Source organism: Panicum virgatum, chromosome 7N (genome assembly GCF_016808335.1).
Source record: "Panicum virgatum strain AP13 chromosome 7N, P.virgatum_v5, whole genome shotgun sequence".
NCBI lineage: Eukaryota > Viridiplantae > Streptophyta > Magnoliopsida > Poales > Poaceae > Panicum > Panicum virgatum.
This window is the reverse complement of record NC_053151.1, coordinates 44,352,403-44,369,137: the sequence shown is the minus strand read 5'-3', so window position 1 is coordinate 44,369,137 and position 16,735 is coordinate 44,352,403. Positions and strand designations below refer to the sequence as shown.

The 16,735-nt window shown below is 48.5% G+C and overlaps 3 protein-coding genes across 3 annotated transcripts; 2 read left to right on the top strand and 1 right to left on the bottom strand.

Annotated features, from left to right (window-relative positions):
* Positions 1 to 311: 311 nt before the first annotated feature.
* Positions 312 to 1,421, bottom strand: LOC120683367. Its single transcript, XM_039965444.1, has one exon. The coding sequence runs from the start codon at positions 1,159 to 1,161 to the stop codon at positions 700 to 702; it is 462 nt and encodes a 153-aa protein (XP_039821378.1). The 5' UTR covers positions 1,162 to 1,421; the 3' UTR covers positions 312 to 699.
* A 1,477-nt stretch (positions 1,422 to 2,898) lies between these two features.
* Positions 2,899 to 8,730, top strand: LOC120682509. The gene is made up of 2 exons (XM_039964462.1): positions 2,899 to 3,284; positions 8,102 to 8,730. The coding sequence occupies exons 1-2, from the start codon at positions 3,194 to 3,196 to the stop codon at positions 8,308 to 8,310; spliced, it is 300 nt and encodes a 99-aa protein (XP_039820396.1). The 5' UTR covers positions 2,899 to 3,193; the 3' UTR covers positions 8,311 to 8,730.
* Positions 8,731 to 13,185: 4,455 nt separating this feature from the next.
* LOC120682288 (probable E3 ubiquitin-protein ligase HIP1) lies at positions 13,186 to 16,387 on the top strand. The gene is made up of 5 exons (XM_039964109.1): positions 13,186 to 13,366; positions 14,535 to 15,315; positions 15,404 to 15,475; positions 15,633 to 15,779; positions 15,919 to 16,387. The coding sequence occupies exons 2-5, from the start codon at positions 14,548 to 14,550 to the stop codon at positions 16,051 to 16,053; spliced, it is 1,122 nt and encodes a 373-aa protein (XP_039820043.1). The 5' UTR covers positions 13,186 to 13,366; positions 14,535 to 14,547; the 3' UTR covers positions 16,054 to 16,387.
* The last annotated feature ends 348 nt before the right edge of the window (positions 16,388 to 16,735 follow it).

Genomic DNA, 16,735 nt, shown 5'->3' with positions numbered 1-16,735 from the left:
CCCGTTGTTGAATGTCCTTTTGCCTTTTGATTAACTCTTTTTTTTTTTGCGGGTAGCCTTTTGATTAACTCGATCCTCGTGTTTTTTATTTTCCCGTTGTTGAATGTCCTTTTGCCTTTTGATTAACTCTTTTTTTTTGCGGGTAGCATTTTGATTAACTCGATCCTCCTGTGCTCTGCTTTGGTGTTGAGGCACGCTTGAAGAAAAGAAATTGACGCTATATGTCCTGGATATAGGTGGTATCATCTCAGGAACGTTTCCTGCCAAAATGCAGAGTTTGAATTCAACAGAAAAATGAAGTTCCTCTCCGTGTTGCTCAATTCTCCAGGGTACACTGTCCTTCCTTTTTACGGGAATAAATATATACACTCCACTGGACAAAAACATTACAAGTACTTAAATATGTACAATTTTTTTTATGGAATATATGTACAAATTTTACGACAGCCAATCATGGTCAGACAGGTCAGCAGGTTTCAAATCTAGTAATTTGCGTGACATGTTGGGATGGATGTTTTCACTGCAGCGTGTGCGGACGTCTAGGGGAAAAGCTTGATTGGTTAGAACGGATGGGATTAGTAATTTGCGTTGAAATATTGATGACTAAATTTTGTATTCATCAGATCGCCCGGGAAGTGCTTGCGTTGGGCTGCTGCAGGCTGTGGCTACCTATGCAGAGGCGGCGACGGTCGTGGGAAGCTAGGCGGCGGCGTTTTTGCCCGCGTGGAGGTTCTCGAAGCTCCAGTCCCGGCGCACGCCGCCGCTGCGCCGGAGCCGCGGGGTCTCGGCGAGCTGCGCCACGTCCGCGTCCTCCACCGCGTACTTCCACTTGCGGACCGCCGCCGCCGCCACCGCGACCATCTCCTCGCCGCCGCCGCCGCCGCCGCCGTCCTTGGCGGACTGCGGCTGGCGGTCGTCGTCCTCGCCCACCTGCAGCAGGGCCGCCGAGGCGGGCGTCCGCACGGGCGCGTACCGCGGCTGCACGCGGCTGTCGGGCGCGAAGCCCCGCTGCAGCGCCGTGCAGCAGGTGGCCGTCTGCGGCTGCGGCGGGCCGTCGACGGCGAAGGACACGCGGCGCGGGGGGCCCATGTTGCACGCCAGGCGCGACGGCGGGCCGCCCGCCCTGCCGCCGCTCGCCTGCCTTCCTTCCTTGAGATCCATCGGCGCGCTGCGGCCTAGCCTAGCCTCCTAGCTCCTCGGTCTCGTCTCTGGCCACTCCCAATTATAATCACAGGGGTGGTGTAGGAACGCGCGAGAAAAAGGAGAGGCGTGGAGTGAACCTCGCGCGCGCGCGCGCATGCCTATTACGGGCTGCCTATTTTGGGATGGCCGCGTGCAGTGATGGCGCACGAGCATCGAGCAGCAGGCGGGCGGCGCCGCCCGCGGGCGAACGACTCGCGGCTCGACGCCGTCGCCATTGGCGGGCGGGCGTTCGTATACTTGTGAGGATCCGATCGAAATCCTACATAATCTTGAAGCTGTAGCCCCTGATCCGATTGCCGCTTTCGCCTGTCCGTTGCCGACGGGTTGTTTGTTTCTTGCGCACCCTCGTCCCTTCCCTGAGTGGGCGGAACAGTGCTCATAGTGGTTTTTCTTTTTGCCCAAAGCTTGCACCGATGACCAGTCCATCGTTTCTTGTTACGGAGGGCAACGCCTTCACGATCGGGTCGAGGAAATCTTCGCTGAAACGGAGGAAACAGAATTCTGTTCCTCTGTCAAGTGGCACTGGCACGTAGCGCCAAGGCTGCTCCATGCGACTGTGCAATCGTCTGGCCTGGTGCAGGATCAGCGCGAGAAAATTCTCGTAGGCAGAGGTAGTAGTAGTAGGTATCTTGAGCCCATGACGGCGTCGAATCTAGGAATTCTGGTGGCCTGCATGCAAGAAGCAGATTTCTCCAGAGGAATAAGTGTGGTAGAAAATTGTGAAAAATCTTTCTTCTTCATCATTCCACACTAGGATCTGTGATTATAGCAACCCTGAAAGCCATAGCCACAAAATAGTGTTGAGTTGTGATCCAAATTCATTTATACACGTATAAAGGTCGACTTCGGAAGGAGCAAACGTCGCTGAAGGCTTGCACCACGTGTCCTTCGCCTCTCCTTTCGTCTATGTATCGTATGGCTCGTTAGAGTTTCACTTTTATGCATATCTCTTGTAAGACGCCGATCAGGATAAGAAAATTATTGAAAATTTCCGGCATTTGTAATTGCACTCGATATAGTGAAGATTTACTGGTTGGCGCCTGTGGTTTTTCTCTTTCATCTTGGGAGTGTTTTCCACGTTAAATCTCGTGTCCTCTGTGATTGATATATTTTTCTTCATCGTTTATTTATCATCCGTTTGTAACAAATAGAGCTAGCAGTTTCGCCATCACCCAGAACATGATCAGCGCACCCATAGCCCCGCACAGCTACACACACACACACACGTTCCTATTGGAAACAGCCTCCGTGTCAAACTTTAGCAGGATACCTAACTAAACCCTGACGACGGAAGGGGAGAGGTGGACCGTGACACCAGCGTGCCGCCGAAGGTTGGGTCGCGCCGTCGCGGTCGCCGGGCGGTTCCAGACTAACCACCCGCACGCACGCGCGCGCGCACAGGGTCCAGGGGGCGGTGCGGGTCGCGCTCGGGTCAAATTCCCGGTGGCCCGGTCCGAGCCGGGAGGCGTTGGCCGTCGCGCGCGCGCGCCCCGGAGCCCACAAGTGTTCCGCTCGCGTGGCGCCACGAGGACCGGGCGGCGCGCGGCTTGGCCGTGACCGGTGGGGATTGGAGTAGCTCGCCAGCGGCCGCGGCGGGCGGCAGGCCAGGGTACTGGCACCGCGGGTCCGCGGCCGATCTCGCAAAAGGCACGCGGATAAAAAGCAAAGGACGCGCACCGCGCACGGCCGCACGCTGCACGCACACCCAAACCGCGGAGGCAGGCAGCAGCAGCCGTCGGCGGCGGCCGGGCCAATAAAACTGCCGTAACGAACCAGCACACGCTGCTCTCTCTCTCTCTCTCCATAAACAGCAGCGGCAGCAGCAACGAGTAGTTGCAGCCGCACCAGGTCACCAGCACCGGAGGAGAGCCGACGAGGACCTCGGGGGATCATCAGAAGCGGAGGCCGGGGCGCGCGAGCGAGGCGGAGCGGAGGGGAGCGAGCGTCGAGGCTGGCCGCCGCGAGGATCCCGGCGCCCGTGCGCGCTGTCATGGCGTGGTGGCGGAAGAAGGTGGTCTCCCCGGCGCGCCGCGCGTGGGCCGCCGTCTCCACCCGCGTCCGCATCCGCGCGCGCAACACAGGTACGCGCGGCACCGTCACGGCGTCCCGACGCCCTTGTTTTCAACCTTCACCATGGCACGAACACGAACGGCTGCGATCGAGTAGGCGCCTGGATAGGCTTGTCGCCGATGGAGTTCTGGCTTTCTTGCGGGGACGGACAATTCTTTGAGCTCGGCCAAGTCGTCGCCGTCATGTTCTTGGGCGTTGTGTGTGGTCGATCGATCACCATGGGCTGGTTCTATTCACAAATTAGTTCCTTCGTTTCCTGGAAACGATCTGCGTCCTCGCGTAACGTTAGTTTCTATTCACCATGGGCTGCGTTCTCGATCACACTGAAGTTTCAGTTTGTGGATGTTTCGTTCAGGTCGCTAAACTGAAACCTGCAACGGGATAAGTAGCACGAGTGTCGGTGAAGTTTGATTCCGTTGAACAGCAACAGCGTCCACGAATGCTAGGGACATGCATGCTAATCGTATCTCTTCTTAAACCTGTTTAATTTCCCTATTTCTCTTTGAAGATTCCAGAAGCTTTTTTTAACCAAAAAAGACTTTTGTAAAGAAACTTTAAAATTTACTTGGCCCTCAAAATTTCTTGGCATTCTTGGCGTTAGTGACAAAGAATCAGTCACTCTCAAAACCGTGCTGCCTCTAGAAAGTAGAAACCATCAATATTCAGTGCTAGAAACTTATAGAGCCTGTAAATTCTTGAGCAACTTTGATCCGTAACCTTCACTTGGTTGACTATTCGCCTCCCCACCCGGCGAGCACTTATCCATGGTGGAATGTGATTCTTCTCCACTAGAGAGCAGAGACTAGAGCCATGCTGAGTCAGTCAGACCTTTTAAGTTCCATCTAGAAATAATCTTTCCCTTTATCGCCTCCACAGCTCCCACTAACACACACTCTCCAAAGTTCTAGTCCCCCTAACGCGTTGGTTCAAGATTAACCTTTGAATGTGTGCGTTTGTGTGAGAGAGTGTGTTTAGTAGCATTGGTTGGTTGGTGTCTGATGCAGTGATGCACAAAAAAATCTCTGGATTTCCAAAGTGGCATAGGCAGAGGTAGAGTACTACCACACCAAACTTAATGTTGTCAGAGAAGTCAACCTCCTTGTGGGCGCAGCACAGTGCAAATGTGCAATACTAGCTCAGGCCCTGTTTAGTTCCACCCCATAAACTCGGTAAACGCAAAAAAAACCGTCACATCGAATATTTCGACACATGCATGGAGTACTAAATGAAGTCTATTTACAAATTTTTTTGCATAGATAAGCTGTAAATCGCGAGATGAATCTAATGAGCCTACTTAATCCATGATTTGCAACAGTGACGCCACAGTAACCATCCGCTAATTATTGATTAATCATGGATTAATTAGCATCATTAGATTCGTCTCGCGATTTACAACCTATCTGTGTAAAAAATTTTATAAATAGATTTCATTTAGTACTTCAAATTAGTAAAATTCCAACGCAAAAAAAATTGCGCTTGAACTGGCCTCAGTGTCGACAGAGACTGTGCAACGAACCTGCAAAGGAATTAGCAGCACCAAACAGTGAGATCTTGCCACTGTTGGTGGCAGTACCTAGTACTCCGTACCGGCAGCCCTGCACCCACTGCTTTCGCGCTGCCACGTGTCACGACGCGGATGGGCGCGGCCACGACCACGTCGGCCGGTAGGCTCCCCAACCAGCCAGTACTGTGCTCCCGTGCCACTGGTGGCCATCAGTGCCAGCTCCAGATCTTCCTCCGCCAAACTACCAATGCTGATTAGGAGTAGCAATGAGTAACGAGCCCCCATCATCCAATGTCTCTATCCCGGATCCGCAGCGCGCGTCGCCTTCCAGCTCAGCCGGCACGCAAATCTGAACCTGAATTCTCAGTCGAGAACAGCGACGGCCGCAGGCCAAGTGGGGATGCTCCTGCTTGTTCCGTTTCGTTGCAGCGCCTGTTCTGAATTCTGATCTCGTTGTCCCTTCCTTCAAGTGTGTAGTGCCGACGTGCCGTGCCCTCCCTCCAATGATTCGGCTGGTGAAGTCGCGGTGTGAACCCGGGCTTTGCGGTTGCCGCGGCGCCGGCCCGAGGCAGAGGCAGCCGCTGCATGCCCCTGACCGGCCCCGATCGAGCCGCAGCCGAGAGATTCTCTCCGTGCGGCGGCGAGGTCGTCCCCTCTACGGCGACGCGCGGCGCCGGACAGCGACGGCGGGGGGTGGGGGTTGCAGTGCAATCAGTGGGAGATAGTGCCGTCGGCGCGTACGCCCGGCCCATCAACTTTTTTTAACCACTCGCTACCAACTTGTCTACAACCCCAGCCGCTGCAACAAGAGCAGTAGGGGTAGGACACCGATCATCTGATCCATCAGTAGTACTAGACAACCAGTAGCACATCTCATCGTTCGTCTAGTAAGGAGAGTAGCTGGCTGGCCTCCGTGAGCGTACAGAAATCATGCCGGGTCCCTGTCCAAGACAGTTAAGCTAAGCAGCAGGTAGCATCGCTTCGCTTCGAATCATGCCGTCTTCGTGGAGAGGCCCCTTTTCTTTCCCGTTGGAGGTGGGACGCAGCAGCGTGGCTACTGCCTACTGATGGCCGGAGTACGTACGTGATCGACAGGCGGGGGTGACGGGGCGGCGGCCTTTCCGCCGCCGTGGACGCCGCTTTCCATTTTGTCCCCGGCCGCCCGTTGGCGGGGTCGTCGTGGATGCCGGGCGGCGGAAAGCCGTGCCACTCACTACGGGCCGGGGGGACAGTGACTCGACTTGGGGATGGTGCTCGTTTTCGGTAAAGCACTCGACTTGCTTACCTTCAAAAAAGAAAAAAGAAAAAGACTCTACTTGCCCGGGATCCTGATCGAAACCGAATAAAGCCATGTCGGACGAGGCGAGAGCTTGGTGGTGAGAACTCGGGAGGAAATGTTCTCGGTTCGGGGAAAGTGGAGTGGACGGTACTACTAGATAAGGATGAACTTGGTGAAGACGTGAAGTATGCTGTCTCGGTAGAATCTCGTATATGCGCGTGTGGAGAGAGATGCTGCTGCTCGCTCTTAACCGTCCGTCTTGTGCTTCCTGCTGGGAGCGATGCTACCTCATCATCTTCTCTTTTCCACATTTGTTTTTGAGTAAAATACATGGGTAGTCCTCGAACTTACGTCAAGGTGTCATTTAGGTCTCTAAACTCGCAAAATACATTTTCAAATCACTAAACTTGTTCGGAGGTGTCATTTGGGTCCCTAAACTCTCAAGATGTTCCCAAACTTATCTAAAAGTGTCATTTCGGTCCCTAAACTCTCAAAGTGAGTTTTCAAATCCCTAAAAATTACCACTAATTAATTATACTAAAAATAGCTGTTTATTAAACTATTTTTTTAGCCGATTCATTTAGAAATCTTATAACTATTTTAATTCCAAATTAGCAGCTTATTAATCATACATCATGATTAATCTAGATCACTTGATATCGTTGGATATTATAGTTTTCTTGTTTAACAAGGAGATATCAATGCTAATCCTGAATATTTGCTAGTAACTATTTATATTTTGCATGCGCTTTATATAAATTTATTAAAATAATTTGTTCTCATTCTCAATAAAAATCAAAATAGCAATTTTTTTAGATTTAAAGTAGTAAAAGAGTTTTCATTAACTTAAAATAGAAAAACAACATTTATATTAAATTAAAATAGCATCTTGGAAGTTTAGGAACCTACGTGACACCATGGAGCAAGTTTATGGACCTAAAAATATATTTTTGAGAGATTAGGGACCTATGTGACACGTTGAACCAAATTTAGCGATATGAAAATGCATTTTAAGAGTTTAGGAACCTACTCCCTCTGTCCCTTTTTAAGTGTCGCCGTTGGTTTGCGTGCCACAAGTTTGACTCGATTTGTAAAAAAACATGCAACATTTGTATCTCCAAATAAATTTATTAAAAAACTAGATTAAAAGATCTATCTAATGATATTAATTATGTGTCAGAAATATTAACATTTTTATATAAAAATAATCAAAATTATTTTTTGGGAAGCGAAAGCGACAGTTATTTAGGGACGGAGGGAGTAGATGACACACCAGAACAAGTTTAGGGACCGCTTGTGTACTTTACTCTTTGTTTTTCCTTCTTGATGATTGAGTAGTTTTGTTGCTTTTCAACTTTCTACTAGAGCTCGCATGCATGGACGACGTTCTTCTTTGAGCCGTTGTTTTTTCATTGGGTATATAGTAAGCTCGGATGTGGGCCTTCATTCCCACGACAACAGTCCGAATGGATTGCCAGCTAAGGCCTATCCGTGTGAATGGGCCTGCCGTCTCATAATGGTCCCATGGGCCTTTTGCATGCAAGCAAGGCCCATGACACTAGTTGTGTTCAACATATTCCATAAAAAAAGTTGTGTTCAACATATCCTTTCAGAAAAAAAAAACAAAAGAAAAAAAGTTGTGTTCAACAAATTGGAGGGAGACAAGAGAGATTCATTTTTCTTTAGATAGTGGAATGAATTCCGGTCTTCGCTACAATTTATAGATTCTTGGCAAAAGCAAAACGTTATACTACTGATACTGCTACAATTCAGACTAGAGAAAGTAGCGCTGCAATCAAAACGAATAATTCACTATTTTAGCACCAACAGTGTCACAAATATCACATTTCATTCCTCTCCAGTCTCCACCCAAAATCGGAAGGTCAAAAGGCGGCCAGCATTCCACGCCTTTTTCCTTCCTCCACTAAACAAAGTGGACACAAAAGACGCCTCCCTATCACAATTCTCTTTGATCCTCGAATCATGTCCCTTTGGGACGACTCATGACAGTGACAAAATCCTTATCCCTGAACCTCCTCTTGCAGGCAGCGGCGGCAGCATACTGAAGCTTCACGAGGATGTGCAGACCTGTGGCTACAGGGACGTGCAGGTGATGTTCGAGATCCTGACCTCGGAGCTGGAGGTGGCCTCGCACGGCCCCAAGCACCACCAGCGCAAGCGCCCGGCGTGGACGCCGCCGCCGCCGCCGTGGCCCAGCCACCGGTCGACGTCCATGATCGCGGCCGCGCAATAGAGGTCCCCCGACGCCGACGGGGCGTGGACACCAGGACATGGAGTGGAAAGCTGCGCGTCATGGTTAATAAGCAGTCAAGAACACCTGGTTAGTCCGTGATGATAATTGATAGCTATTAGTCTGTCACTGAACGTGTGGTGCCAAGGTAATCAGGCATGCGTCCCCCTGCCCGTCTGTCCGGCGAAAGAGCGCGAAGATTCTAGCAGCGTCAAGGTGTAAGTGTGTGCTATAAGCTGGTCTGAATGTCTGTACATACTAAATAGCACTTGTGCTGAATTTTTCGCAAGACTCGGAGAAATTGATGGAGCAAGAGGGGTTTATTTTTCAATCGACTTGTGTATCTTCCCGTTGCCATTTGTATGGTTCATGAACTCTTTAAGCAATTTTTTGAATAATTTTATGTGAGAAGCTGTTAGCATATAGTAGAGTATATGAGTTGGTCGCTTTGCTGATTTTTATGTGGAAATGGCCAATGGAAGAGTCAAGGAGCCCAACCGGTTAGCAACAAAACTATGTTAGGGCTCTGTCTTTGTTTGTCTGTAAGTGGAGCAGACAGGTGCAACTTGCTGGGTTTCTTTCACGTAAGAAGTTGACATTTAACAGAACTGAGCAGCCCCGGAGAAGCAACACGCACGCACTAGCTAGCATGTGGCAGCGGGTTCCCTTGCCATCAGGCGACCCCTAGCGTGTGCGTCCACTACTCCACTAGCTCTTGTAGTTCAGGGTGGGATTTTGGTCTGAAGTCTGAACCATACAGTGACATTCAGGGTCATGTTAGAGGTCAGTGCGGCACTAACATCTGTTCTTCTTGTTCTTGGAGCCCAAATCCTTGACAAGAAGAACATCTTCATCTCTGAATTTGAAGTTCGTGCAGATAAGTTGGCAGAATTGTATTTTCGACGGGTACCGTGCAGGATTGTCAGAGAGATGGACTGAAGCCTTCATACTACTGCTGATTGTGCAGAATTGTAGATAGGCTTACAGATTTTTTATTTTTCTATACTGCAGTTTTCCAGATCTGTCAGAGAGAAAAACTGAAGCATTCATACCGCTAGTTTTCAACACAGGATAGATTTCAGTCTTTCAGAGTAATTATCAGTTCTCTATGATCCTTCACTCTGAATTCCGGCAACTTCGTGACATTTCTCAAGGTGAAGGTGACACCATGACAGGGACACGAAGCGTATAGGTGTCGTATGAGTTTGGGCTATAACATTTGGTTGCTGCAATCTATCAGCTTAAGTATTCTGTACACGGCGTCACGGTGTCAACTTGCAGGTTTGGTGAAAGTGAAATCGTTGGTGTAGAAAATGTTTAATTCAGGCAGGCAACTTTCGGTTATGCTAAAACTGAAACCTAGATTCATATAAATGTATCCTCCTTCTATAACATCAACGGACGTGAGAAGAAAATATAGGAAGAACACCTTGGTATCTTCTCTGTTCAAACCCTAAACAAGGCCAAATCGCATCGCATTCTGACGCTTTCGCTTTCTCCGAAAGGAAGCGACTAGTGAGAAGACCATCCGAGGCAACTGAAAGGCCGTCCTATCCAATCCATCCAAACAGGGACACATCACACAGCGATGGCCATCGGCCGGTTCCTGCCCGGCGGTGCCGTGCTGAATTATCACACCTCAACACTCTGAAAGGCACCTGTTTCACAAAACAAATTGGGCATCAACCAAACCTGCTCCAAAACAAATTGCTCGCCTGATTGCTGCACAATGCGATTACAGAGGGATGAGCACGCAGCTTGGTAGGCCACGGTTACTGAATGAAAACAAGCAACTGTCAGTTGGAAATATATTTAGAAGAAGAAGGAAAAAAAATCCTGGGCGGCCTATGTTTGTATATTCATGGTGGCAAAGGATTTAGTAGAATCACGGACGCATGATGCTGATACGGCACGAGGAGAATATAGTAAGCACGAGGGTGGTCAGAAGACCGGAGGCGGCCATGAGGATGCAGAGGAAAGCAAAGACAAAGGGTTCCCGATGTGTGCGGCTCTGTCTGCAGTCTTCTGCATAATAAGAAAAAAAGAGGCTGCGACGAGCTGTATGATTGTGTGGCTCTCTTGCTTGCTCGTTTGATTCCCCCTGTAATCATGCTGACGACGCAAAGTGGCTGCAAGAAAGTGAGGCCTACGCCTTCAGAGTCATGCCCGCTATGATGCACATGCGCCAAGGAGTGCGAATGAAATTTACCAAACTTACAAAATCAACTCCGAGGAGAATAAAATACAGCCAAGCTCGACGTAGAAGTGCAACTGCAAAGTACGCGTAGAACTCGTCGAAGCCAATTGGAGGTTTTGTAGCTAACCGTGCCGTGGCAGTTGCAGAGAAGAACAGGACAGGCAGTTTTCCGTTGCAGCCTGCCTGCTTTGGATCATGTGCGTGTACCGTGCACGCGGCGGTTCCCATCACCATCGGTGCCGAACTCTCAGCCAGGACCAGAAGGGTCGTTTTGACAGAGCTGGTCCTGGGATTGTTTGCGATGGATACAAGACTAAACTGCCACAGGCCGTCAGCTATAAACTAAACCCAGCGGCCTCCATATCTACAAAAAAGAGTCTGCTGGTAACTGATAGCAATTCCAATCTTCTCGGCTTATAGCATATTTTTGTGTTCATTTTGACCTCTGCATGTCACACATGTTTGGTAGCACCTTAGCCCGGATTCTCGTGCCATTTGTGTGCTTCTGGCGTGTCAACCTGATGCTGGAAAGGCAAATAATCAGCAAGAGGGTTCAAAAGCAAGCATGAGTGAGTACGTTAAATTAGGGCAGCGGCCAGCAACTCCCGTACGTCAACTGCCGGTTCCTTTTGGCCTGCCGGCCGGCTCCGTCCGTCATCATCGCAAGGCTACTGCTACTGCTGCTGCTAGTGGCACGGTTCAGTCAGACCAACTCCAGCTTCAAGCACACATAAACACACCATTTTGCCTTTAAGGCCGTGTTTGGTTGCAGTATGTAAAATTTTTGAAAAGACATCTTTCTATATTTGAAGTACTAAACATAGACTAATTACAAAAATAATTACAGAACTCGTCTGTAAATCGCGAGACGAATCTAATGAGCCTAATTAATCTGGCATTAGAGGTTATTTACTGTAGCAATACTGTAGCAATTTAGCATCTAATTACAACCCAATTAGGTTCATTAGATTTGTCTCGCCATTTACAGATAGCAGTCGCAATGCGTTTTTTATTTCGTCTAGATTTAAGTCTCCATACAGGTGCCGGAAAAAAAATTTGGAATTTGGAATTTTGTAACTGAACACGGCCTAAGTAACTTGCACCGAACAAAAGATAAAAGTGGAGGATCGTTTTTATGCCGTCGTGCTTGTAACTGCGCACTGCATCTGCTGAAATATGTGTGTGTTGACCAGATCTTTGATATCATGCACGATTTGTTCTTCGCAAATATGTACTACTATATTGCCCTTAAAAAGTGTACTTACTGTATTATTACCTTATTACTATGATTTATGCATTGAAATAGGGGTATATGACGAAAATATTTATTGTGATTTACTATGATTTATTTCTCTTTATTTAGACCGTCATAAAAGAATTTGGAGAGAGAGAGAGTATTCTTTTTTTGTACCTGATGGAATCGTCTACACAACAAGACAGCTTGCTCTATGAAAATGATTTCCGGGAGAATTTGTGCCGTATCAGTCAGAGCAAGTCGCAAGCCACGAACTATATATACAGGACAAAAAACAAGCCTACTTTCCCCCCCATCCTCTTTCTGAAAAATTCTAGGGAATTGACGGCCGTCTCGCCGAAACGACGGGATCTCAGCTACAAAAATAACGCTTACGGATAAGTTCTTAGGAGCTTTGGAGTCAAGTCCTACCAGTGTGCACATCCAAAAGAAAATTAAGCTCGGTCGTGATCCAATCATAAACACGGCTACAATGATAGGATTTCCTGTGCGCAAATGCTAAAGTACGTGATTACATGAACCCAGTATACCACACGAGAGGGAAATGAGTGAAAAAGCAAGGTTCCGGCGTACAATTTGGCAATCTAAAGTACCCATTTTATGCATCATACACTTTGCGCGCTTTACAGCCTCATCCAAGCTGGTACGCCCCAACAGCTCGGCTGGTCTGCCGGTCGTCCTAAAAATAACCAATCACCCTGATCACAAACTTAGGGGGGAAAAGCTTGTACTAGCTCAACGATTTTTTTTCACTTTACACCACGCATTGCCTACCGAATTTGAACATACACATATCTATCACGTTGCGAGTTTTTATGTCACTTCGTACAACATAGTTTGTGTGAGATTTTTTTTCCTGGAAAGTGCACCCCAAAAACACCTTTTCCCGCACTAGTTACAGCTGCTGCTTCTTTTCTTTTCTTTTTTAATTTCCAATAGCTCTATAGGTACTGCTATCCCTACTACAAAAATCCTTGAAACATTGATTTTTATGCGCCAAGTGCTCAGTTTCCTTGCTACAATATCTAACCGGGGCAGAAAGTCGATTTAAATAGCGAAAAGGACATAGTGTAAAATATTTTTGTGCACCAAAAAGACCAGAAAACACTGGCACTGCTTCACGAAAAGCAGACAAAAGATGTCTCCAAAAAAAAAGCGCAGGCCGTATTATGGCGCAACGGCCCACCTGTCAGCCCCCGCGGATCCACTCACTCGGGGCAGGAAATTCGGTGGTGGGGGCGGTTCGGAGCCTCCGTTTGAGCGGGCCCCGCGCCGGCCGTCTCTCCCTCGCCCCCGTCCGATCCTACCCTCGCGCCCCATCCGACGGCTCCGAACCCACCTGCCCCGCCGCCGCCCCCTGCTGAACGCCACGCCGGCCTCGTCTCCCTCGCCGTTCCTTTTTCTGTTCAAGCTTCCGCCCCTCCCTCCCTCTGTGGTTTCTTGGCCATGCATATATAACAACTCCATCACTTGTGTTCTGACCTCTTCTTCTTATCCCCCCTTCTCTCTATTCCTCCCCTCGATCCTCCGAGTCGATCCAGTCGCTGTCCAGGCCTGTTCCATTGGAGGAGTATCGCTCGGGTGGAAGGGGAGGCTTGCAAAGCAAGGTTGGTCATGGCCGCTCTTCTCCTTCTCCTTCTCCTCCTTCCTCCGTCTCTTCGGTTCAGATGCTGTGATTGGTTCACGCGCTGTTTCTCTGTGTCTTTTCGCGTTCGGATTGGTGTTCTTTCGTTGTTCGTGTGCCGCTATGTACTGTCACCTCTTTGAATTCAGGGTGGCAGAGGTAAGGAGTATTCCTGAGAAGGAATTCAGGGTGGCAGAGGAAGGTGGTTGCATGGTTCTTTTGCCCTTTCTCGTCGGGTCTTCTGTAGGGCTGCTACCTGTAGGATAGGAGTTATACCGCTGCAAGTTTAGGAAGACAAACTGTTTATCATCGCCATCGATCGCTGGCTTGATTTTATCGGGATTTCGAAGGCTCGATGGTCCATGATAGTTCTGAATTTTTGGTCTTTGCAATCCAATTCTTTTTATTCAGCATCAAACCGCCCCTGCTCTCTATTTGGGGGGAAAGTCAATGCTTTCCTCTGAAAGGCGGAAAGGTTTGCGTTTCCCCTGCATGTTCCGGTTGCTTCAGACTGTCTGAAACCAGCAACTTTCTTTCCCGTAGTTTATTTTTCTGTTACAAGACGACGTTGCTAATATTTTTCTTATGCCATGGAATCCGTATCCGTCAACTGTCTAGAGTCAGGTCCGCGTAAAGCAGAATCAGTACAGCTTTCGGTTTTGATACAGTACTTGGCCTGCCGTGCTAGATAGGCAGGGGCAAATTGACCTTTCAGGATAGGAAATAATTTCAGGCCGGAAGGCAAAAAGGTTGCTGCAGCAACTTCGTTTGGTCGACAGGAAAAGAGGCTTTTGGTTGTACTATGAGCAGGAACACATGCATAACTAGACTAATTAACTTAATAATAGGTAAAATTATATGAAGGATCACCTGATTGAATGATTAGAATGGTCATCCTGCCATCACATGGCCCGTGGTGAATGGTGATTACTTCCCCTCCATACCTTAATATAGAAATTTAAAATATTCCTTTATTAAAAAAAGACAATAGTTTTGAAGGCCTAATAGGACCACTGAGTTGGGAATGGCGTATGTTCCGAATCCAACACATTACCTGTCACCACAGTTGATGAGCTGACCACTTGACGATTCACTTCATCACTTTGATCACGCCTCAGTATCTGACTTCTTCCAACCATTTCCGATTTCAGGTGATTGCCTGACATGGATGAACACATGGGAAGACGAACAGTCGGCGGCCTCCTCTTCACCAAGGGAGGGTCAATTCTTCTCTTCAGAGAAGACGGTTCGCGTCCCAAGGCTAAGAATTGCTGCTCGCGCCATGGTTGTAGCGGTCGGCATTCAGTTGACAAAGCCAAAGGCAAGGAGGTGCACAGGACAGCGGCGCCCAATGAATCAGCACCGGCTACCCCTGGGAGATCACAAATTTTGAGGAAGCCGAGCAGAAAGCCTCCACAGCAACAGGAAAGCAGTGCTTCAGACAGCATCAGCAGGGATGCAGGAGGCTCCTGCAGTGAGACCGGGAACAGGTCAAGAGACACTCCTGGGCGTGATCTATTGGCTCGGCTCAAGGATAGGGTCAATGCATCAAGGAAGCGATCACTGAATAGGGAGAGCAGCCCACCGTCACCGAACGGACTCAATGCTAGTTCCCCGAGTAGTAGCCGCTCCATCTCAAGGCCATCGCATCGGGCAGCTTCAAGGATAAGAAAAGCAGATGACAGTGCAAATGCAGGAACTGACAGTGGGCACAGAAATGGCTCTGGAGATGCTAGGAGGAATTCAGAGAGGAGTGACGATGACTTGCTGCTAGTTGAGCAGGTAGCAAGAGACCATGTGCCTTCTGAAGGGTTTCTTTCTGGATTCATGGCAAGATACAGAAGTGGCCTTCAGGGAGGAGTGTCATCTCTGGAGGACAGCGTGGAGGATTCAAATGGATACTGGCGCTTTGATACGGGAGTAACTGAAGAGGTAAAGCTACAATGATCATTATTCATGCTGATATCTTGGAGAAATTATATAGAGAACGCAAATCGTATAAGTAAATTGTCTCTTGCAGCTCGAGAACTACTTCATATTCAATGATCGCCATAGAGGAATGAGGATGGATATCGACGGCATGTCTTACGAAGTATGTCTGAATCTCGAATCCCTACTCTGACGATGTTGTTAGCTGATTTCCTTGAATTACTTCCTCTTCTCCTCCCTCACTTCAGTCGGCAGCATCTTTTGTTTGCCATGTTTTGTTTCTTCAGACGTTAAAGCATTTGGGACACATTGCATTGCAGGAATTGCTTGCCTTGGGGGAGCGAATTGGTACTGTAAACACTGGCCTTTCAGACGATGTGTTGGCAAAGTGCCTGAATAGGAGCATTTACATGCTCACAGCTTCAGGTTCTCATGAAGATTGTGACAGAAAGTGCAGCGTTTGCCAGGCAAGTTCTATTGTATAATCGCATCATATTATTAATTATTCTGAAGGGATGTGGGTGTGTGTGTGCGTGGGGGGGGGGGGTACTATTTGCAGATCTTCTGCATCATGCTAAACATTTCTGTTGCATTTTTTTTTGTCAGGAGGAGTATTTAGCCGGTGAGGAGCTGGGCAAGATCGCGTGCAAACACTACTACCACATGTCCTGCATACAGCGCTGGCTCAGGCAGAAGAACTGGTGCCCCATCTGCAAATCAGTTGCTCTGAATACGAACTAGCAAATTACTTCCCCAGCAATGATGTGTATAGATTGCTCATGTCTAGACACAATATTATTTTCTCCCTCTCTCTCTACTTCTTCCTAGAACAAACCTGTCATTTGTTTGGACCTTCAAGCACTACCTTCAGCTCAGAATCCAGCGACTGGGCAAGGAAAAGGAAACATGGAATAACTCTAGAAGTGAGAAATTCCACTTTCTCCTACTGTTGAAGACAAGTTGTTACCAGTCAATTCATGTTCTTTGTCTGTGTTGTAAATACACACTTTCTCATCCTTAATTCATTTTGAACGGCGGTTCATAATTAAGAATGCATGTCACTTTTTAAGTGAAACAATGATTCATATTTTGTTACCTGAGTTTGATCCACATACAAAGTAATACAGCACGCAGGATGACAGACGTGTTCGATACGTTCAGAAAAAAAACTAAATAATCCGATCCATGGGCCGCACATGTATCTGAGTAATTTCTGAATACAGCCCAATTCACTAAGCAGCCGGTAGCATTCTATGGTACTAGGCGCTTGCCTTCTAGGGTACTTCCTCTGACCAATCACGCACACAACACAAGCTTAGCCGCCGCCCGGCGTCTGCCTGCACAGTCGCCAGCGACTAGGAGGAGCTACGACATCGTCGCGGCACGTACGAACACCGCCTATCCTCCCTCTGACCAATCACGC